Here is a 24059-nt window from a genome sequence, read left to right as displayed (position 1 = left end):
GCTTAACGGCAGAGCCTACTTCCCCAAACTTGTTTCCCACTTCCTCTCAAGTCCCCCATACTCTTCTCCTGAGAATACCATTTGGCAAGGGTCCACGGCGTTTCTATGGAGAACCGATAACTGGGTTTCCGGCTTTTTCCTTATGAGGTAATAAATACGCGCGGTAGTCGCCATGGCTCCCTGGGGGCGGCCATCTTTGAATGCCGCACTCACAGAAGGTTTTGCGCCAGTTAGACGCTTTTGCGCCGGGGATAGACGCGATAGTGAGAGGCTGCTGAAACTCTCTCGTTTCCTGGAATGTCAGCTCTTGCGGAACATGGATAGATTTTTCAGAGGCTCGAACTCACACAAGGGAAACATGACGTGGGGTAAATTCCTTTCAGCAGACTGGGCACAGAATAAAATGATCACCTTCTAATTTTTGCGGAGTAGGTAAACTACGTATCACGACCAAAATAGTGTAGGGTGAGGACCGGCCACGTTTAGCTCTGTTATATGTAAGATGGAAACCCTGGTGGCATAGTGGGTTAAGTGCTACGGCTGCTAACCAAAAGGTTGGTGGTTCAAATCCACCTGGCGCTCCTTAGAAACTCTGTGGGGCAGTTTTACTCTGTCTTATAGGGTCGCTATGAGTCGGAATGGACTCGAGGGCCACGGGTTTGGTTTTTGGTTTGTATGTAAGGTCACCAAGAGTCAGCGTCATCTCCATGGCAACCAACAACTTTCTTATCATTGGCCATTACGGCTGTGACATCTCAGTTCGGTGGGAGGAAATTGAAGTAATCTCTGGGCACCTCAATCACTGTGCTAATTGTGAAAAGTTTCAGGGACCAGATTAAGATTTAACAATGCTAGACAAAAATGTCACCGTGGTAGCGGCGTGGTATTTTCGTCGTTGGGCTTGAGCACCATGGGAGCGGCCATATTAGAGGAAGTCCTGTATCCGTACAGTAGGAAAAAAAATTGAGCTCAATACACCGTAGATAGACGATACTTCGCAAGATCAACAGGGTTTGGGAAAAGTGAGATTGTATGGGGAATGTCGCGATCACAAGGTGAACAAAAACAACAGAAATAGTGGACGTTATGAGCACTTTCCAGCCTCATCCCAACCACGCCCCTAATCCCGCCCAAGTATAAAAGACATCACATCCTAGGCGGCCACTGATCTATTTTCTGTCACTATTTATGAATGAAAGCATACCCTTAGTACTCTTTTTATCTGGCTTCTTTCATATCTTGATGCTGTTGCATGCGGTGGAGGTAGTTCTGACTGATAGTGACCCCATATACAACAGAACAAAACACTGCCTGGTCCTGCACCATTCTCACAGTCCTTGATATGTTTGAGCCCATTATTGTAGCCACTGTGTCAATCCATCTTCTTGAGGGTCTTCCTCATTTTCACTGTCTACGTTACAAGGCATGACGTCCTTCTCCAGGGACTGGTCCCTCCTAATACCATGTCCAAAGTACATGAGAAGAAGTCTCACCATCCTCACTTCTAAAGAAAATTCTGGCTGTACCTACTCCAAGACATTTAGTGGTTCTTCCGGCAGTCCATGGTATTAGCAGCCTTCTTTCACATAAGAAAAAACATAGCATGTTGTTATTGTTGTTAGGTGCCAACCAGTCCATCTCCACTCATGGCTATCCCACGTGACAAGGTAGAATTGCCCCATAGTGTTTTTTGGCTGTAATTTTTACCAAACCAGGTCTTTTTCCCATGGAGCCACAGTTAGTGGTTTTGAAATTCATCCATGTTGTGGCGTGTATCAGTATTTCCATTGTTTTTGGTTTCTTTGCATTCCATTGTAGAAGCATACCAAAATGTGTTTATGCACTCACCAGTTAATGTTTCAGCTTTTTGGATATAACAAAAATAAATCCTATTAACATCCATGTACAAAAATAAATGACCTCAGAGAACAGGACTTCTCATAATCCTATGTATCTGCACCTCCTCACGACGAATTTTCTGGTAGCTATTTGCAAGTCTATTACCCATTTCTAGCTCTTCCCTAGTTCGTATTCTCCTCTCCCCCAGTCCTAGGACAGAACATGCACTTACCGTAAGAAATCAGAAACCTTGATATAACAGATTGTGGCACCCTGGCCCCATGTTAACCTCCTTGCTTGCATTGCACGCAACTCCTAAGCCATTATAATTCTCAGAATCCACCTCATAAAGTCCCGTAAACCCAGGTCAAAGCAAGAGGTCAGCTGCATCTTGAAAAGCTATGTCTGTTCCAGCCAATTCTCACATCCTCCATTTCTACCCTGGGCCAATCTTTCAGCTGAGGTACTGGAACTGCCCTGCTTACATCCTTGGCCTGTACTACCTGATGCCCACAGCACAAGCCAGATGACACTTGTGATGTGATGGATCACTTTTATATGGCATTTCTCAGCATGGTCTAATAACTCCCACCAAATGACTAGGTGGGCCTATGGAAATGAGATGTTTGTGGCTCACTGCAGTACAGTGAATTACTTAATATGGCCCTTCTAGACATAAAAGCCGTTGCCGTGAAATCAATTCTGGCTCATAGTGACCCTGTGGGACAGAGTAGAACTGCCCCATAGAGTTCCCAAAGAGAAGCTGGTGGATTCGAATTGCTACCTTTTGGTTAGCAGCCTGAGCTCTTAGCCACTGTGCCACCAGGGCTCCATAAAGAAAATGCCACTGTGGAGGTACCAGGGACAAAAACTTCTAACTATATTCTTTGTAATTTCCACCAAATGACTGGGTGGGACTAAGCAAATGAGGTGCTTGTGGCCCATAAAGGGGATCTGACAGCTTGCTAATAATGCAATAAAGTTCATGACACTCTTGTGGGGCTGGGACCATGCAAATAAGTTGTATGGAACCCTAACCAGCACATTGATCAGTATTGCCATCCTTCTAGGCTTAAAATTAGCCATCTCAGAGGTGGACAGGGGGACTTCATGACCATCAAAAGGGAAGAGCTGGGAGTGGAGCACATCTTTTGAACCTGGGGTCTCTGCACTGGGAGCCTCATAGACCCAGGAGACACACAGAGAGAGCTGTAACACTGGAGTTGTTTTTGTCAGGTGTCGTCAAGTTGGTTCTGACTCATAGCAACCCTATGCACAATAGAACAAAATACTGCCTTGTCCTGTGCCATCCTCACAATTGTTGGCTATGTTTGAGCTCGTCGATGCAGCTACTGTGTCAATCCATCTTATTGAGGGTCTTCCTCTTTTCTGCTGACTCTCTACTAAGAATGATGTCCTTCTCCAGGGACTGATCTCTCCTGATAACATGTCCAAAGTATGTGAGAAATAGTCTCGCCATCCTTGCTTCTAAAGGGCATTCTGGTGCACTTCTTCCAAGACTTATTTGTTCATTCTTTAGGCAGTCCGTGGTGTATTCAATATTCTTCACCAACACAATTCATAGGCGTCAATTCTTTGGTCTTCCTAATTCACTCTCCAGCTTCTTGCATATAAGGCGATTGAAAACACCACGACCTGGGTCAGGTGCACCTTAGTCCTTAAGGTGACATCTTTGCTTTTCAACACTTTAGAGAGGCCTTTTGCAGCGGATTTGCCCAATGCAATGCGTCTTTTGATTTCTTGACTGCTGCTTCCATGGGTGTTGATTGTGGATCCAAGTAAAATGAAATCCTTGACAACTTCAATCTTTTCCCTGTTTATCATGATGTTGCTTATTGGTAAGGACTTTTGTTTTATGTTGAGGTGTAATCCATATTGAAGGCTGTGGTCTTTGATCTTCATCAGTAAGTGCTTCAAGTTCTTTTCACTTTCAGCAAGCAAGGTTGTGTCATCTGCATAATGTAGGTTCTTAATGAGTCTTCCTCCAATCTTGATGGCCCTGTTCTTCATAGAGTCCAGCTTCTCAGATTATTTGTTTAGCATATAGACTGAATAGGTATGGTGAAAGGATACAACCCTAATGCACACCTATCCTGACTTTAAACCATGCAGTATCCCTTTGTTCTGTTTGAATGACTGCTTCTTGATCCATGTACAGATTCCTTATGAGCACAATTAAGTGTTCCAGAATTCCCATTCTCCACAATGTTATCCATAATTCATTATGATCCACATAATTGAATGCCTTAGCATTGTCAATAAAACACAGGTAAATATCTTTCTGGTATTCTCTGCTTTCAGCCAGGATTCATGTGACATCAGCAATGATATCCCTGGTTCCACGTCCTCTTCTAAATCTGGCTTGAATTTCTGGCAGTTCCCTGTCGATATACTGCTGCAGCCGATTTTGAATGATCTTCACCAAAATCTTACTTCCATGTGATATTATTTGATGATTTCCGCATTCGGTTGGATCACCTTTCTTGGGAATAGGCATAAATATGGATCTCTTCCAGTCAGTTGGCCAGGAAGCTGTCTTCCATATTTCTTGGCATAGATAAGTGAGCACTTCCAGCGCTGCATCCATTTGTTGAAACATCTCAATTGATATTCTGTCATTTCCCAGAGGCTTACTTTTCGTCCATGCCTTCAGTGCAGCTTGGACTTCTTCCTTCAGTACCACTGGTTCCTGATCATACGTTACTTCCTGAAATGGTTGAACATCGACCAGTTCTTTTTGGTATAGTGACTCTGTGTATTCCTTCTGTGTTCTTTTAATGCTTCCTTCATTGTTTGATATTTTCCCCATAGAATCCTTCACTATTGCAACTAAAGGCTTGAATCTTCAGTTCTTTCAGCTTGAGAAATGCTGAGCGTGTTCTTCCCTTTTGGTTTTCTATCTCCAGGTCTTTGCACATGTCATAATAATACTTTGTCTTCTTGAGCTGCCCTTTGAAATCTTCTGTCAGCTCTTTTATTTCATCATTTTTTCCTTTTGCTTTAGCTACTTTACATTCAAGAGCAAGTTTCAGAGTCTTTTCTGACATCCAGTTAGGTCTTTTCTTTCTTTCCTGAACACCAGAAAGACGGTGTGAATTGGCAGCAGAACCAAGAGACCAGCAGACAGGCAGAAGACGGTGCAGTGGGCTTCCCGGCCCACAGAGCAAGAAATCTGAGCACCTTTGGGTAGAAGGCTTCCTGGTAGAGTGGGGTGCCAGTGGACACTTAATGAAGCTAGGTTTGGCAACCCACGGAGCTAGAGCTGAGTGCCTTCAGGCTGAGGCTTACTGGTGGGGTGGGGCACCTCTCGGCACTTATCAGCAGAGCTAAAAGAGCTTTGTAACACTTGGCCAAACATGGCAGAGGACGAGGGGCTAGAGAGATGCCTGTTTGCAGACACAGCTGATAAGAGGCTGTCCTGATTGAAGAACTGTACCCTGAGCATTCCTGAACCTGAATTGTAACCTGTTATTCCCTAATAAACCCCATAACTGTGAGTATGGCTTGTGAGTTTTGTATGGCCATTGCAACAAATTATTGAACGCAGCAGAGAAGCATCTCGTGGGAGGGATGGTTCATGTCAGAATCGGTAAAAAGTTTGAAGAGAGAAGGCATATCTGACCTCTGCCTCATAGGAATCAGCTTCAGGTTGTTGGTTTTGATTTTGATTCTCCTCTCCCCTTGTGAAGTTAGAGGTCAGATGCTGCTGCCATGCCATTTTTACACTTGTAAATCACAAATCATGAAATGCACCTCTTCTCAATTATCTAATGTGGTGCAATGGATCGTTTTTATGTAGCCTTTCTCACTATGGTCTTGTAACTCCCACCCAAATGATTGGGTGGGACTATGCAAATAAGATAATTGTGGCCCACCAAGGGAATTGGTCAGTTTTACCATTCCACTAGGCTTAAAAGAGAACCAATTCCAGAGCAGAGAGAGACTCCCACCACCACCAAGGAAGGGAGAGCCAAGAGCAGAGCGGGTCCTTTGGACCTGGGATCCTGCACTGAGAAGCTCTTGGAATCAGGAGACAGAGAAAGACAGTGAGAGAGAGAGAGCTGTAACATGGAAGATCACAAGAAGCGGTGGCAGAGAAGTAATGGCAGAGAAACAGCAGCAGGAGAGACTGGCAGCATGAGATGGTGTTGTGGGTTTCCTGGCCCATGGAGCAAGAAAGCTGAGTGCTTCTGGGCAGGGGGCTTGCTGGTGGAGTAGGGTGCCCCCAGGCACTTGGTGGAGCTAGGTTTGCTGATCCACAGAGCAAAAGCTGAGCACCTTCAGGCCGAGGCTTACTGGCAGAGTGGGGTGCCTCTGGGTACTTATTGGCAGAGCTAAAAGAGCTTTATAACACTTTTCTGAGCAGGGCAGAGGCTGAGGGACCAGAGAGGGACGTGCCTGTGAGTACAGCTGGGAAGTGCCAGTCCTACAGAAAAACTGTATCCTGAACCTGAATTGTAACCTGTTACTTCCCTAATAAATCCCATAATTGTATTGTCTGTAAGTTCTATGTGGCCATGGCAATGAATTGTTGAACCCACAGAGAATTAGAGAGTGCTGTGGAAATGGACTTGACGGAAACGGGAACGGGTGGGAGGAATAGCTGGTGTCAGAATTGGTGAAGATGGCAGAGAGAGGAGAGATGTCTGACCTCCGCCTCATAGGAATCAGCCTTGGGCTCCTGATCTTGATTCTTTCCCCCCTTGTAAAGTTAGAGGAGGTCAGACGCTGTCTCTACACCGTTTTTACAACTGTGTAGTAACTAACAACAACAAGGTGGTTCTAGGTGAGAATAGTTTTGAGATCGAATAGCAGGGGCAATCTCTGAGAATACCAATGTCCACATACCAATGCACATGTGTGGTTACCTCTTGTGATGGTTAATGTTATATGTCCACTTGGCTAGGCCATGATTCTCAGTATTATGTAATTATCCATTTTGTGATCTGATGGAAGGGGAGTTTCCCTGGAGGTGTGGTTTGCGGTGCAATGAATTGTTTTTGTGTGGCCTTTCTCTCCATGAATTTGCCTACCATGCATGCAATGCTTCTGTCAAAACTACCATCTGTGGACTTAAAGAATGCCTTATCCACCATCATCATATCCCACACAGAATTGCCTTGGATCAAGGGATTCACTTCACAGCCAATGAAGTGTAGCAATGGGCCCATTCTCATGGAATTCACTGGCTTTACCATGCTCCCTATCTGTGGTGCTGTTTTTCCCATAGCCAGGATTCACAGTTTCAGGAATCAATGGGTGGAAATAAGAGTGGTGCCACTCATTATTACCCCTAGTGGCTCACTTGCAAAATTTTTGCCTCCTGTCCTCATGATTCTATGCTCTCTGGGTCTAGAGGTCTTAGTTCCAAAGAAAGGAATGCTCCCACACAACACTGATTTCACTGAACTGGAAGTTAAGCATGTCGCGTGGCCACTTAGGGCTCCTCATGTCTCTGGATCAATAGGCAAAGAAGGGAGTTACCATATTGGCCAGTAATTGATTCTGATTAACAAGGGGAATCAGGTTGATATTACATAATGGAGGTAAAGAAGAATATGGCTAGAATACAGGCAATCCCTTAGGGCATCTCTTAGTACTACCATACCCTGTGATTAAAGTCAATGGAAAACTACAGCAACCCAATTCTGACATGACTACTAACGGCTCAGACCCTTCAGAAATAAAGGTTTGGGCAAAGAACTACCACCAGGTGAGGTACTTGCTGAGGGCAAAGAGAAAATGGTAGTGGAAAAGATAGTTCTAAATACCGTTACAACCGTGCGACCAGTTGTAGAAAAGAGAACTGTAATTGTTATGAGTATTTCTTCCTTGTTTTATTATACGTGTATGTGTGTATACAGGTTTTTGTTGTTTTTTCTTTCCTCCTTTATCCATTACTAACAAAATATAAGATGTAAATGGAGCTGCTGTTTTCCGTTGTACGCATGTTAGTTGTATCATGTTAGGTGCAAGTATGACTTTATAAGTGTCTTTATTTAGATATTATATATGGTTTGAGGAGATGTGTACAGGTGCCAAGTTGACAAAGGGTAGACTGTGATGGTTAATGTTATGTGTCAACTTGGCTAGGCCATGATTCTCAGTACTCATGTGCACATAATGTCTGTTTAGGAAACGTCTGACCGCATATATGTCCATGGTCCCATAAGGTTTTTTTTAAAAAAGGAAATCAGTTCTCCTTTACTATTTCCCCCTAATGGTTTTAAAGACCCCAAACCCCCAGACTGAATGAGCAACGGGATTCCAGGGCACATCCCTATCCCCACAGCTCCTCCTCCTCTGCCTCACCCTCCTGGCTTCATTTACCCACCCATCAGAGCCGTTCACTCCCAGCACAGGACAGCACCTGCCTCGGAGCCTCTGCTCCTATCGTGGGCACTGGCAGGGTTTTGGCCAGCCCTGGTGTGCTAGGGAGCTCCTGGCTCCAGGTAGCAGCAGCGACTGCACGTGATCAGGAAGCAGTCATACAATGGGGGCAGTGGCAGTTAGGGCCACTACCACCAGCCATGCTTCCAGTTCTCCATGCTCCTTGTGTGCCCTGCCCCCCGCCCCCCAGCCTAGTCATGCACAAAGTCCCAGTCCAGCTGCTAATGCAGCCCCCATCTGGCTCACAGCCACACACCCAGCAAGCCTGGCTCCTGTATTCAGTGGATACAGCTCTCAGGCTTTGTCCAGTAGGCTCCCATAAAGTTTTAATCCGATAGGCTGCATGCGGGTTGGTTCATAACTACAGATTGTACAGAGAATGCTTGTATATAATATGGTGTTCGAACGATGTCCAAATAACAGAACATTGTATTTCACAAAACATATCGTGGCCATTAAGTAATGCATGACGATTTTTAGTTTGGCTTATTCCTATGACTTCTCTGATATGCCCCTTATATATTCTGACAGACATGAAATAATTCATTTTTTTTTAATGATACTGATTTTTTTCTTTCCAATGATTCCTTCCCTTGAATGAAAAGATGTGACTGACTAGACCATTAAGTCATTCATTCCACTTCATTCATATTCCAAATCGATGTAAATTTTTTTTCTATTTTGCTAATGTGATGGGAAATATACAATTACATATAAACTCAAGGAATTTATAATCTGCTTGAGAAGACAAACTTAAAAAAAAAAACTTATACACTGGTTTATGTAAGCAACATTAAGTTTTCTTCCAAGTAAGAACATGGCTCATGAACAAAAAATTGTGTGACATGTTTAGGACTTCTGAAGTCTACCCTCATTCTAAACACAAATACTTTGATCCTTATGCTGTATAACCCAACCCAGTGCCGTATATCCCTGTCAATTAATGTAACCATATACATCCTCAGCTTCATTTGCTGGACGGAAAAATGCTATATGCATATAACTCACCTAACAGAATGGTAGCTCAAAGAGAGTAGCAACTTTGTCATGGTCATCATCTACAGTTCCTACAACAGCACCAGGTAAACGATATGGTTGATAAAAAAAAATTTCAGAGTGGTGGTACCAACAATGAGACAAACCACAGGTTAGGATGGGTGCCATCTTAAATTTTCGAGCTGTGTTTCCCCTGGGTGCTATTTATAAACACATCCAAACACATTAAGTTACATTAATGAATTAAATACATACTCAGTTTCCTTTTGAAGGACTTCAGAAGTCTGAAATAGCAACTGAAAAAACCAGGAGGCAAAGAAATAAAGAGCTAATCATGTAACGATCCTGGGTGGGTGTAAAAATGGCAGTGTGGCGTCAGACCTTGCCTAGCCTGGGGAGGGGTGAGGACAATCACCATCAACATCAGCCCAAGGCTGATTCCTGTGAGGTGGAGGTCAGACATGCCTCCTCTCTCCAGACATTCATCAATTCTGACATGCCCATGGCACTCTCTACTTCTCTGCTCGGTTCAATAATTCGCTACAATGGCCACATGGAACTCAGAGACCATACTCCCAGTTATGGGGTTTATTAGGGAAGTAATGGGTTACAATTCAGGATCAGAAATGCCTCAGGATACCATTCTTCAATCAGTATAGCTTCTCAGCAGTGCCTCCAGGCAGGCCTGTCTCTGGCCCTCAGCCTCTCAGCCTGACCCCTGCCCAGCTCAGGCAAGTGTTACAAAGCTCTTTAGCTCTGCCAGTAAGTGCCTGGGGGTAACCCACTCCACCAATAAGCCTCAGCCCAAAGGCGCTCAGCTCTCGCTTCATGGGTCAGCAAGCCTAGTTCCCCTGACAGGTGCCCAGAAGCACCCCATGCCGCCGATAAGCCTCCTGTCCAAAGGCACTCAGCTCTCTTGCCCACTGTAGCTGCCTTACTCCACGGGCTGGTTCTGCCGCTGTGTCTCTGCCACTGCTTCTCACCATCTTGTGCTGTCTCCAGTGTTACGGCTCTCTATTTTCTGGGTCTAGGAGGTTCTCATTATAGGGACCCCGGGTCTGAAGGACATGCATTGCTCCCTTTTCTTCTTCTTGGTGGTAGTGAGGTCCCTCCTGCTCTGAGACTGGCGGTCTTTTTAAGCCTAGCAGGATGGCAAAACTGACCGATCCCCTCATTATGGTTCCATACACCTTATTTGCACAGTCCCAAACCCCCAAGGGTATTGAATATTGAATATACCACGGACTGCCAGAAGAATGAAAAATCTGTCTTGGAAGAAGTACTTATAGAATGCTTAGAAGCAAGGATGACAAGACTTCGTCTTATGTACTCTGGACATGTTCTCAGGAGGGACTGGTCCCTAGAAGACATCATACTTGGTAGAGAGCAAAAAAGAAGACCCTCGATGAGATGGATTGACACAGTGGCTGCAACAATGGTCTCAAACAGCAACAACTGAGAATGGTGCAGGACTGGGCAGTGTCTCGTTCTGTTGTACACAGGGTCGCTATGTGTCAGAACCCACCTAATACCACCTAACAACAACAACCCAATCATTTGGTGGGAGTTACAAGACCATGGCAAGAGCGGCCATATAAAAGTGATCTATCGCATCATAGTGGGCACAGAAGATTCATTCAAAAAAAGGAAGTTGGGGGGATCATTTTATATGCTAAAGCTTTAACCAGTGATGTGAAACACAGACTGCCTCCTTTGAATTACAGTAGTCACTGACATGGCATCTAGGAGCGTGATTCAATGTATATTGTTCTAAAATGAACATCATGTGTATTAGCTGATGTATAATGAGGTTAAACTTGTGACAGAAATCTCCAGAACATTCATCATTTTCACAGAGCTCCTCTCCTTCATGAGTTCTCTGATATTTTGCTGAAGATGTTCCAGTTAATGTGCTCAGAGTTTCATTTCTGTATAATTTCTTCTGAAAATTGATGAGACAGAATGAACTATGGACAACCCGGCCATATTCACAACCTTCCAAGAGTTTCTCTCCTGTGCGTTTCTCTGATATCTACTGAAGTCTTATTTCTGGGCAGGGGCTTTTCCATGGTCATTATAAATCTTCCTACTATGAGCTCACTGATGATCTATGATGATCACTGATGATGGGCTTTATCTTCCCACAATCAGTCTCTGTATTCATATGGTTTCTCTTAGTGTGCACTTATCAACCACATACGAGGTAGGCTTTACTCAAGGCTTTTCCAGTTTGAATGTATCACAGTTTATTCCTGTGTATTTTTTACGACATAAAATGTGATGTAACTGATCTCTGAAGGCACTACCACAGTCACTGCATTCATAAGGTCTCTCTCCTGTACAAACTGTATTATCTTCTGAGGGTGAACATCTGGCAAGAGGCTGTCCCAAAAGGGCTACATTCTTATCTGCTAGGAGCCCACTGATGTTTAATGACGTCTGAGCTACCACAGAAGATATCTGCACTGTCACTGTATTAACAGGGTTTTTCTCCTGAATGAGATCACTTGTATGTGAGGAGGTATGACTCTTTGAGAAAGAATTTTCCACCTTGACTGAACTGACACATTTCTCTCTTGCATGCAGCATTCCTTTGTGATAAACAAGGCATGACAAGTGGGAGAAAGCTTTCCCACAATCAGAGCATCCATAAGGTTTCTCTCCTGTATGAGTTCTCCGATGTCTATTGAGGCACGACTTATCTCTAAAAGCTTTCCCACAGTCACTGCATACATAGGGTTTCTCTCCTGTGTGAATTCTCTGATGGTTAATGAGACCTGACTTGTGTGAGCAGGATTTTCCACATTCAGTGCATACAAAGGGAGTTCTTCCTGTGTGAAACCTCTGATGAGATATGAGGCAGGTCTTCTGGCTGAAGCCTTTCCCACATTCGCTGCATACATAGGGTTTCTCTCCAGTATGAGTTCGTTGATGTATAAGAAGATTGCCCTTCTGGATGAAGCCTTTTCCACATTCATTGCATATATAAGGTTTCTCTCCAGTATGAGTTCGGTGATGTACAATGAGATTGCCCTTTTGAATGAAGCCCTTTCCACAATCACTGCATATGTAAGATTTCTCTCCAGTATGAGTTTTCTGATGTGCATTGAGCTGTGATTTCCATCGGAACGCTTTGTCACATTCTGTGCATTCATATGGTTTCTCTCCTGTGTGAGTTCTCTGGTGTTCAATGAGCCTGGACTTTCTGGCGAATGCTTTCTCACATATACTGCATCCATGAGGTTTCTCTCCTGTGTGAACTCTCTGGTGGTTAATGAGACGAGACTTCTTGACGAAGTCTTTTCCACACTCATTACACACATACGGTTTCTCTCCTGTATGAGTTTTCTGATGACTAATTAACTGTGATCTCTTGGGGAAGGCTTTGTCGCATTCAGTGCACGCATAATGTTTCTCTCTTATATGAATTTTCTGATGTTCAGTGAGCCTGGACTTCCTGGCAAATGCTTTCCCACATATGCTGCACCCATGAGGTTTCTCGCCTGTATGAACTCTCAGATGATCAATGAGGCGAGACTTCTTGATGAAGGCTTTCCCACATTCACTGCATACATGTGGTTTATCAATTTTGTGAGTTCTTTGACGCTTAACAAATTGTGACTTTGTGTTCATGGGTTTTCTGCATTCAGGAAATTTAATTTCAGGATGAAATTGTTCATGTTTAGTATGGAAAATGGATTTCCCAGCTCCATTAGCTTCACGAGGGTCCTTTATTTCAAAGCTTCTGCTCTGGTTGACTAAACATAAATTTGATTTGAATGTCTTCCCACATAAGCCAAATATATCATGATTTTGCCTTAAAGGAAAATGGCTTTTCCTCTGATGAACAATATTTCCAAATACATTATGTTCCTGGCAGTGTTCCACTCTCTTCAGACATCTTTGGTTTTGCAAGTGCCCCTGCTGATAATCATCAACTTTCTCCATTTCTAGAAAAGAAAAGAAAAATGAAGTCTTCCATGAGCATGGAGATCCTGGGTGCTGCAAAGAGATAATGTGCTCAGCTGCTAGCTGAAAGGTTGGAGGTTTGAGTCCACCCTGAAGTGCCTTGGGAGAAAGGCCTCATGATCTATTTCCAAAAAATTATTCATTGAAAACCCTACGGAGCACAGTTCTACTCTGGCACACATGGGGTTACCACGAATCAGAATTCACTCTACGGCAACTGGTTAAGTTCCATGAGCATGGATAGACTACTACTTCACAAATGGCTTCGTGTAGACTGGACTTTTTTAATAATTTTTATTGTGCTTTAAGTGAAAGTTTATAAATTAAGTCAGTCTCTCACATAAAAACTTATATACACACCTTGCTACATACTCCCAAGTACTCTCACATCTACTTCCATGGCAAAGCCCATCAGACCATCTGCCCTCCTTTATAAATATATTCAGAAACTGACCAAGACTCACCTCCTCCACCCAGGTCAAAGAAGTTAAGAAAACGATGCCAAGATGATGCCACATCATGTAGCTCCTTGACAGAAGACAAATTTCCATCATATACCACAGGTAATATGATTAACCGGGACATGATGTCATCGGAATATGATAAAGAAAAGGAAAGTTCTACAGGAATGAATCCAGCAATATCAGTTAAGATGAAGTTCAAGAATGATAAGAATCAACAATTACAGGTAGTCCCAGACTCGGGATGGGGTTCCGTTAGGATATTGTAAGTCAGCTGACATAAATCAAATACCTCATTTTTTTTAGTTTTATTATTGCCTTTTATTATCAGTATCTGTATAAATAAATCATAACATTGAACACCTGCAAGTGAACATCTGAGAATGATATTACACGCTGCAACACTGAATGTAGTACATATTACTAACAATAAAATGTACAAAAAAAAAAACGGCGGGTTGTAACTTGAACACATTGTAAATTGGGGACTACCTGTATAGAAAGGAATTAAGGAGCTTGGTGGTGCAATGGTTAAGTGTTTGGCTACTGCAGCACAGTGAATTACTTAATATGGCCCTTCTAGCCATAGTCTTTGTAACTCTCACCAAATGACGGGCTATGCAAACGAGGTGCTTATAGCCCACCAAGGGGATTGGATAGCTTGCTAATAATATAAACAAGGTGTATGGCACCTTTGTGGGGGTTGGACCATACAAATAAGGTACATGGAACCCTAACTAGGGGATTGGTCAGTTTTGCCATCTTGCTAGGTTTAACAGGAGACTGAAAGAGAGAGAGAGAGGAGCTGTAACATGAAAGACAGAAGAGGCAGCAGAACCAGAAGACTGGCAGGAAATCGGCAGGAGAGGTCACAGTGGGCTTCCTGGCCCACAGGGAGAAAAAGCTGAGCACCTTTGGGCAGAGGGCTTCCTGGCGGAGCAGGGTACTTCTGGGCACTTGGTGGCAGAGCTAGGCTCACCAACCCACAGATCAGCAGAGCTGACTGCCTTCACGCTGAGGCTTACTGGTGGAGTGGGGTGACTTCGGGCCCTTGCTAGCAGAGCTAAAAGAGCTCTGTAACACTTGCCTGAGCAGGGCAGAGGCTGAAGACCCAGAGAGAGGCATGCCTGTGGCACAACTGAGAAGCAGCTGTCCTGATGGAAGAACTGTATCCTGTGCATTCCTGAACCTGAATTGTAACCTGTTACTTCCCTAATAAACCCCATAATCGTGAGTATTATTTGTGAGCTCTGTGTGGCTACTGCAATGAATTATTGAAGCCAGGAGAGAAGTAGAGAGTGTCATGGGTGGGACGGTTTAGAGTCAGAATTGAGAAAAAGGTTGGAGGGTGGAGGTATGTTTGACCTCCACCTCCTAGGAATCAGCCTTGGGCTGTTGATCTTGATTCTCTTTACCCCTTGTGAAGTTAGAGGCGGTCAGACACCCCTACCATGTCATTGTTACAGCTACTAAGTGAAAGACTGGCAGTTTGAACCTACCCAGTGACTCTGTGGGATAAAACCTGAAGATCTCCTCCTGTAAAGATTATACTCTAGAAAACCCTGTGGGGCAGTTCTACTCTGTATCACTTGGGGTCACTATGAGTCAAAACTGACTCAATGGCACCTAATAACAACAAAGGAATTAAAGCAAAGCAGGCATAGGGTTTCACGATCTGCTTTGGCCTGGGAACTAAGAAGGAGAAATTAAAAAAAAATCAACAGGAACAGCAAAGACTTCAAGTAACGGATCTGAAGAGGAAAGGAAGTTTCCAGGTAACTCTATGGTGGCCAGGATATATGATGTACAATAATAGAAAAGGGGCTACATTTTTAAAAGGCTGGAGGGAATAGGTTTTCTCAAAAGGAAGATGATTCTAGTTCTTCCCACAGGGAAGTGGGGATGCGTCGGGAAGCTGCCATAGAGGCGGATAATACACATGTTACAAACGTGTTGGTTAAGGGAGATACTAATTTATGAGTTTCCAGAGAAAAAGAGCTTATTAACATGAAGGAAATTTTTGAGGTATATAAGAACAGAGCAAAAAAAAATGGAAAACAATCTTTAGAGAACCTCATGGAGGAAAAAGAGAAGCTAAGGACTAGATAAATGCACAGCAATAAAACAGATTCCTGTGGAGGGCACAGTCTCCAACACAGGGTTGAATATTAGGAAAGGAAATCAAACTAGCCAATGGAAGGAAAAAGTACAGTAGTCAGAAGAGAATGCTGAAATAAACAATGTCTCTTTGAAGAGAGGCATAGAAGGTGGAATTTCACAGAAATTGAGGAAGAAGGAAGAGGCAGTGATACTCCAACAGGGAACAAGGAATGATAAAATTTCAGAATCTAGGAAGAAGAAACCCAGGGGAGAAAAATCAATAAGGCCTAGATGCAAAAAGGAGCCCTGGTGGCACAAATGGTTAGGCACTCAACTGCTAGCTGAAAGGTTGGTGGTTCGAACCCACTCAGAGGTTCCTCAAAAAAAACAGGTCTGGTGACCTGCTTCTGAAAACCCTATGGAGCAGTTCTACTTGTACACATGGGCTTGCCATGGGTTGGAATCTACTCAACAACAACAGATGCAATAAGCAGGGATGAAATCTAAAAAGAGATAAAAGGGCATATTTTCCTCTACATATCTAAAAGAAAAAGAGCTTTTGTAAGAGGAGAGGGATCCATGAAGACATCGTTTGTGTATCTTCAGATACCCTCACGGCTAGGACACCTTCTCTAAAGGATTAGAATACGACTTCCTTGACCACCCACCTTGTCAGTTCTCATTACTCACCTGAACAAGTTCGCCTTTGGACTTCATCTTCTACTGCCCATGGTTCCTTCCCTCGTTCCAACTTGGAGAGTGCATCTGGTTTGCCAGCTTGAAACCCTGTTCATGGGAAATGACAGAAGACTTAGGCTCACCAAACTGGGCTGTACTCTGTCAACATGGGAGAATGTTGTATTTTTGGAACTATGTAATCTACATGTCTGCAAAATAAAGGCTTTTGTCTCAGGAGAGGGCACATTATACCCTCTTATCTGGGGCCGCAGAGAGGACTGAGAAGCTACCATTTTAAAACATTACATATACTCCAAAGCTTTCAAAAACTGAGAAAGGAAAGGTCACTGACAGGACATTCTGAGTGACACAGGAGAGCTGTCCTCACCCACTGACACCAGGTTGTTATAGTTCTCCAACATCACGTCCTGGAACAGGTCCTTCTGAGCATGGTTCAGGAGCTGCCACTCCTCCCAGGTGAACTCCACGGCTATATCACTGAATGTCAGTGATTCCTGTGATAACAGGGTTCTGCTTAATATGAATTGTTTCTCTATTATTGATACTGTTATAGACTGAATTATAAAAACCTCCTGCCATCAAGTCGATTCCAACTCACAGTGACCCTACAGGACAGAGTAGAACTGCCCCACAGGGTTTTCCAAGGAGCAGCTGGCGGATTTGAACCGCCAACCTGTCCCCCAAAAATGTGTTGTAAATCCTAACTTCTATGCCTGTGGTTATAATCCCATTTGGGAATGGGCTGTCTTCAGGATTAATATAGGGTGTATCTTGAGTCGGTCTCTTTTGAGACATAAAATCCATTGCTGTCGAGTCAATTCTGACTCATAGCGACCCTACAGGACAGAGCAAAACTGCCCCACAGGGTTTCCAAGGTTGTAAATCTTCATGGAAGTAGACTGCCCCATCTTTCTCCTGTGGTGTGGCTGGTAGGTTCAAACTGCCAACCTTTCGACTATTAGCTGAGCTCTTAAAGATGGAAGCTAGAAGCAGAGATGGGGTAAGATAGATGCCAACACACATGGAGATCTTCAAGGAACCAGGAAGCATAAGCTAAAGAGCCAAGGATCTTCCTCCAGAGCCAACAGACAAAGAAAGCCTTCCCTTAGAGCCAGCACCTTGAATTGGGACTTCTAGCCTCCTAAACTGTGAGAAAATAAATTTCGGTTTATTAAAGCCATCCACTTGTAGTATTTCTGTTATAGCAGCAATAGATAACTAAGATGAGCCCTGGTGGTGTAGTGGTTAAGAGGTCGGTTGCTAAGCAAAAGGTCAGCAGTTCAAATCCACCAGCCGCTCCTTGGAAACCCTATGGGCAGTTCTACTCTGTCCTACATGGTTGCTATAAGTCAAGAATTGACTCAACTGCAATGGGTTTGAGTGTTTTTTTTTTGGTCTCAGAAACTGAGAGTAAAATTAATGTAAACCCCACAACAATATATTCCTGATCCTACTTTGCTTTGATGTTGAGGGTATGTAAGTTTTATTTCCCCATAAATCCTGCTTAACCAATGAATACTTTTCTATTTAAATCAACTGACTTTTAAAGTTTTCTCCAAATCAATCATGGAGTGAAATTAATAATAAAACAAACCAAAAGTTACCTGGTTCCTGATCATTTTCCTCTGTTATCATGAGATTGCCAGTAACCAGAATGGTGTGTTTTTAGCCTCTCTTGATTGCCCTAATTTTCTGGTTAGAGACCTCTGCCTCCAGTCAAGGGTGTCCCCCATAAATGAAGATCCACAGGTCCTGGAACCTTCTCTTTACTTTCCTTGATGTATCTTGCTCCTGGAGCCAGGACCCATGGGCTGAAAAGTAAATACATACATTTTTAATTTTATTATGATAAAATACATATAACAAAAAGTTTGCCATTTTAACCATTTTTAAGTGTACAATTCAGTAACATTAATTACATTCACCATGTTGCTCTACTATCTATTTCTATAAGTCTTTCATCATCCCAAAGAGAAATGCAGTACCCTATCAGCAAGAACTCCCCACTTCTCCTAGCACCCAGTCCCTGGGAACCATTTAATACACTTTTGGAATAAAATTGAGAGTCAGGAAATAAGCTCACATTTCTATGGTCAAATGATTTTTTTTTTTAATTGTGCTTTAGGTGAAAGTTTACAGCTCAAGTTAGTTTCTCATATAAAAATTTATACACACATTGTTATGTGACCCTAGTTGCTATCTCTATAATGTGACTGCACACTCCTCTTTTCCACCCCCGACTTCCCATGTCCACTCAACCAGCTCCTATCCCTTTCTGCCTTTTCATCTTGCCTCTGGACAGGTGCTGCCCATCTAGTCTCCTGTATCTACTTGAACTAAGAAGCATACTCCTCGTGAGTATCCTTTTATGTCTTATAATCCAGTCTATCCTTTGTCTGAAGAGTTGGCTTCGGGAATGGTTTTAGTTCTGGGTTAACAGAGTCCAGGGGCCATGTCTTCTGGGGTTCCTCCAGTCTCAGTCAGACCATTAAGTCTGGTCTTTTTACTAAAATTTGAGTTCTGCGCTCCCCTTTTCTCCCGCTCCATCAGGGACTCTCTGCTTGGTTAAATGATTTTTGACAAGGGCACCAAGACCATTCAGTGGGGAAAGAACAGTTAAATTGTAAAAAATGGCATGGCAAAGGTGTCTGACCTCCTCTAACTTCACAAAGGAGAAGGAGAATCAAGATCAACAGCCCAAGGCTGATTCCTATGAGCCAGACATCGGACATATCTCCTCTCTCCAACCTTTTTACCAATTCTGACACCAGCTGTCCCTCCCACAGCACTCTCTACTTTGCTGCTGGATTCGATAATTTGTTGCAATGGAACTCACAGACCATACTCACAGTTATGGGGTTTATTAGGGAAGTAACAGGTTATAATTCAGGATCAGAAATGACTCAGGATACAATTCTTCAGTTAGAACAGCCTCTTCTCAGCCATGCTCACAGGCAGGCCTCTCTCTGGCCCTATGCCCCTCGGCCTGGCCTCTGTCCTGCTTGGGCAAGTGCTACAGAACTCTTTAGCTCCACCAACAAGTACCTGGGGACATCTCACTCAGCTAGTAAGCCTTGGCCCAAAGGCACTCAGCTCTCTAGCTCCATGAGTCAGCAATCCTAGTTCCACTGACAAGTGTCCAAAGCTACCCCACTCTGCCAGGAAGCCACCTGCCTGAAGGCACTCAGTTTTCTTGCTCCATCTCCTGGTGGTCTCCTGGTTCTGCTCCCTCTGCTGCCACTGTTTCTCTACCACTGCTTCTTGCTGCGTCCAGTGTTATAACTCTCTGTCTCCTGGGTCTACCAGGTTCTCAGCGCAGGGATACTGGTTCTAAAGGACATGCTCTGCTCCTGTTTCTTCTTTATCCCTTTTCCACCTCTGGGACGACTCATTTTAAGCCTAGTAGGATGGTAAAACTGACCAATCCTCTTGTTAGGGTTCCATATACCTTATTTGCATGATCCCCCTCACAAATATGCACCTTATTTGAATTATTAGCAAGCTATCCAATTCCCTGGTGGGTGATAAGCACCTTATTTATATAGTCCCACCCAATCATTTGGTGGGAGTTACAAGACTACGTCTAGAAGGGCCATGTTAATACTGCACCACAAACTTTGAAATGCATCAAAAATTTTAGAAGATGGTTTAATGACTGGTAAAAGTGATATATACGGTAAGATATATAATAAAGAAAACAATAAAATATTAATGCTAAAATGTTGATGGTAGGCATATAAAACCAACAAACCAAACCCAGTGCCCTTGAGTCAATTCTGACTCATAGCGACCCTACAGGACAGAACAGAACTGCCCCATTGAGTTTCCAAGGAGCGCCTGGTGGATTTAAACTGCCGACCCTTTGGTTTGCAGCCATAGCACTTAACCACTACGCCACCAAAAAAAACCAAACCCAGTGCCGTCAAGTTGATTCCAACTCACAGCGACCCTATAGGACAGAGTAGAACTGCCCCATAGAGTTTTCAAGGAGTGCCTGGCATATTTGAACTCTCAACCCTTTGGTTAGCAGCCATAGCACTTAACCACTACACCACCTGGGTTTCCATACAGATATACAACTGTAAGTTTCTTTAAACTATGCTATATGCTTGAAAACTTTCATAATAAATGGGGAATGGAGAAGCTTGCTATAATAAGAGTTCAGTGAGGTGATCAGAAGAAAATATTCTGAAAGTAATTGCTCTTCTATGTAATAACATATTAGATGAAGAGAAGAAAAGCACCAAAAGTGTAAAAAAAGAAAAAAAAAACACTATTTACAACTGCAGAAAAAAAAATTTCAGGGTAGAGATGAGGAACAGGAAAAAAACACCCTTAGGTGAATGCATATTTATAGCCTATTCTTACTAAATCCATTGCCTGTTGAGACCATTCCAACTCATAGTGACCCTATAGGACAGAGTAGAACTGTTTGGTAGGGTTTCCAAGGAATGGCTGGTGGATTTGAACTGCCGACTTTTCGGTTAGCAGCTGAGCTCTTAACCACTGCTCTACCAGGGCTCCAATAATAACTAATTTGAAAAAAGTACTTAAATTTATCTAAATATATGCATAAATTTAGTGTGATTCCAGTCACAATGCCATGGGTTTGCCTGTTGGCAGCATACTATTGCCAACCGAAAAAAAAATTTTTTAACAATTCATGATATGAAATAAAGTAGAAGGATAACTTATACCAAGGTTTCAGCAGTTTAACTGAATTATGAAAATCAAAGAAAATTCAAGACTCAAAGTGAAATACATCAAAATTTTAACAGAAGTTATTATTGGAGAACAGAATTTGAGGTAACGGAGATGTTAGTTTACTTTTTTAATTTGTGTGCGAATGAACCTGAAAAGGAATACAAAATAAAGAAATTGTGTTTACGCATACATTTACACAGTTAGCTTGCAGGAAGGACAAAATCTTCATCTTCAATTTAACGGAAAACTTACCACTTTAGATTTGTTTAATTTTTTATCTTCCTTAAAATTTTGATATCTTAGGGGATGAGACGAACGCGAAATGTAGGAAACCAAGAGACTTTCAAACCAGTCCATGAAGAGCGATTTGGTCTGGAAAGACTGCGAGGGAATGTAACGTTCGCTTGCAGCCAAAGTTTGAGTCTCAACTCACTCACCAACCAGGGTCCCTGGACCTCTAAAGCTTCAGCCCTCACAAGCCTCTCAATCACTTGACACACCCCTGGGTCCCCCCAAATGCTATTCACATCCCTCCCTCGTACTAACTCCGAAAGATGGACGAGACACCCCCATACGCTGAGCATACCCTCGACTCCTCCATCACTGAACCGCATATTTAATCCAGACATCTCTTTCATTGACAATCACCACCCGTTCCCCAGTTCTCAATCACCGTGCCCCTACGGAGTGACCCGAAAAGATCATGGAACTCTCAGTCACTGATTTCGACAGACCTTTAATCAGTGACCACGAGAATTCAAAGCACCCCACCTACAGACATCCCCGTCAGGTAATCACCACTTGGTATGCAATGGTTTCACCCTACCCTCTTAGCCTGTTCCACCGACTGACCTGATTCCCTCGTGACCCCACCGCGACCTCCCGGAGACTGCACGCACTTCCGTGAAATTTTTCCACCTCTGCCGCTTGTTCACTCTTGGATCCAGTCTACCGCGGCCGACGAGAGCGCCAGGTGTGTCGAGGAACAAGGACGATTGGATTTCCGGCATTTCCGAATGAGGTAATAAGACCGCGCCATCCTCGCCTTGGCTCCTTGGGGGCGGCCATCTTTCACTACTGACGTACAAGAGGCAGTGCGCCAGTTTTTGCTCCAGTAGTCAGATTTTTTTTTTTTTTAGTCAGAGATGGCCCGGAACGATGAAAAGCCATCGAAACTACTCCATTTCATGGCACCTTAACCTCTTCGCCGTGAGGCTGGAAGTTTCACTAACGGTGCCGCGCAAATTGCACAAATTTTCGAAAGTTCGCGCTTACTCAAATCAAACATGGGCGCGGGCTACATCCACCTCAGTAGGGTAGGGAGAAAAAATGGCCGTTCTATTTATCTACTTTGTACAAAATTAGACCTGGAAAGGACACAGTGGGCGTGGCCATTTTTGAAGTTTCCGTGTCCGTACAAAAGAAACCGCTTTCTCAATGCTTTCTCAGGGGAGGGAAAGGCGTCGAACAGGACGGTAGGCAAATACCCCAGGAACCCCTCTGGCTGAATGTGGCGTGGAGGAAGAAAGTTTTGAAGGCAGAAAAGGGTTTGGAGAAGCTGTGACAGCAGAGGAATAGCGTTCACGCTCTTAAAGGGAAATAAAAAACAGTAACGGGAAGGAGCCTAGGCTACCTTTGGGGATAGGATTTAGGACAGTAAAGGTGAGAGGACTAATCAGCCAATGGTTAGAGGGAATCCAGTGACAGAGGCGGGATTTTCTTTACATAGGGAAGGAGGTTTTTCTTCTACCAGGGGTGGAGCCAATATAAAGTGGTGGGGGTGGTGTCTAAATTGTGAAATGAATAAGTAAGACAATTCCAGGAAGAACTGTTGGGCAAGGAAAAGTAACCATAGTACACTACTTGGCTGAGTTGCGAGTAGTATATGCATAAAGCATAATAACCCCCAGTGCCGTGGAGTCTATTCCGACTCATAGCGACCCTATAGGACAGAGTAGAACTGCCCCACAGAGTTGCCCAAGGAGCGCCTGGTGGATTTGAACTGCTGACCCTTTGGTTACAACCCTTTGGTTAGCATAATGTAAACACTAAATTTGATCCAACCAAAATTATAACTCTATTGGAAGAATGGGTAAAAGGAAATGTCTGTGCAGAGTGGAGTTTGGTGTATGTAAGAGTTGTTTCGCAGACTCCATGAAAAAATCCATAAGCAATGCCTAAAACTGAAAATTTTATTATCATCAGTATAAGCAGCCTCAGGCCCAACCCTTCTAAGAAACACCTGCTCTGGCTTATCCTCCTACACTGAGCAGAGTAAGCTGCACATTCTTCTGAAATTGTACTTGACAAGGTAACCACAGAACAGGCCATAGGTGGCCTCAACCCGTCTCTGGGTGGACACTTAACATCCTAATGAAAGAAAATCAACATCTTCCTCCATCCTGGGGGATTGAACCCTTGTCTTAAAAAAATGCATAGTCTTCCCCAAGCTCTGAGCACCTGTGTGAAGGTCAATCCTGAATATTGGTGATTAATTTACGTTTCCTTGTATGTTCTCTATAAAAACCCACCTCCCCAAGCTGCCTGCGAACAGTCTTGGAGGCAAAATCTCCAATTGCTCCTTTTCTTGTACAATGAAATAAAGGCGTCTTTTTTGATCTCCCTCCTCAGCCTGTTGTTTATTGGCTGTAACAAGTCATGCTGAGCAAAACCTGGGATTTTCACCTGGCAATATTATAATAAAAAGCCTTGCAAAGCTATTTGTCTCCTACACTTAAGAGAATTGCAAAATAAAGCCGAGAACCCTATGATGCAACAGCCTCACTCCTAGGTATTTACTTGAAATTAGTGAAAAGATATTTTCTCACAAAGACTTGTACACAAATGTTCAGAGTACTATTATTCAAATTTACGATTTCA

General features: G+C 43.4%; 1 protein-coding gene across 1 annotated transcript; it reads right to left on the bottom strand.

The window, feature by feature from the left end:
* Window positions 1-9808: 9808 nt before the first annotated feature.
* Window positions 9809-22874, bottom strand: LOC100670312 (zinc finger protein 613). Its single transcript, XM_010586559.3, is given in 6 exon segments — window positions 9809-11592; window positions 11594-13196; window positions 16467-16562; window positions 16843-16969; window positions 18080-18286; window positions 22032-22874. Coding segments are annotated over 5 exon segments (1941 nt in total). The 5' UTR covers window positions 18095-18286; window positions 22032-22874; the 3' UTR covers window positions 9809-11492.
* Window positions 22875-24059: the final 1185 nt, after the last annotated feature.

This window comes from Loxodonta africana, chromosome 11 (genome assembly GCF_030014295.1).
Source record: "Loxodonta africana isolate mLoxAfr1 chromosome 11, mLoxAfr1.hap2, whole genome shotgun sequence".
NCBI lineage: Eukaryota > Metazoa > Chordata > Mammalia > Proboscidea > Elephantidae > Loxodonta > Loxodonta africana.
Note: the sequence above shows the minus strand (reverse complement) of the source record. Positions and strands in the feature narration are given on the sequence as shown.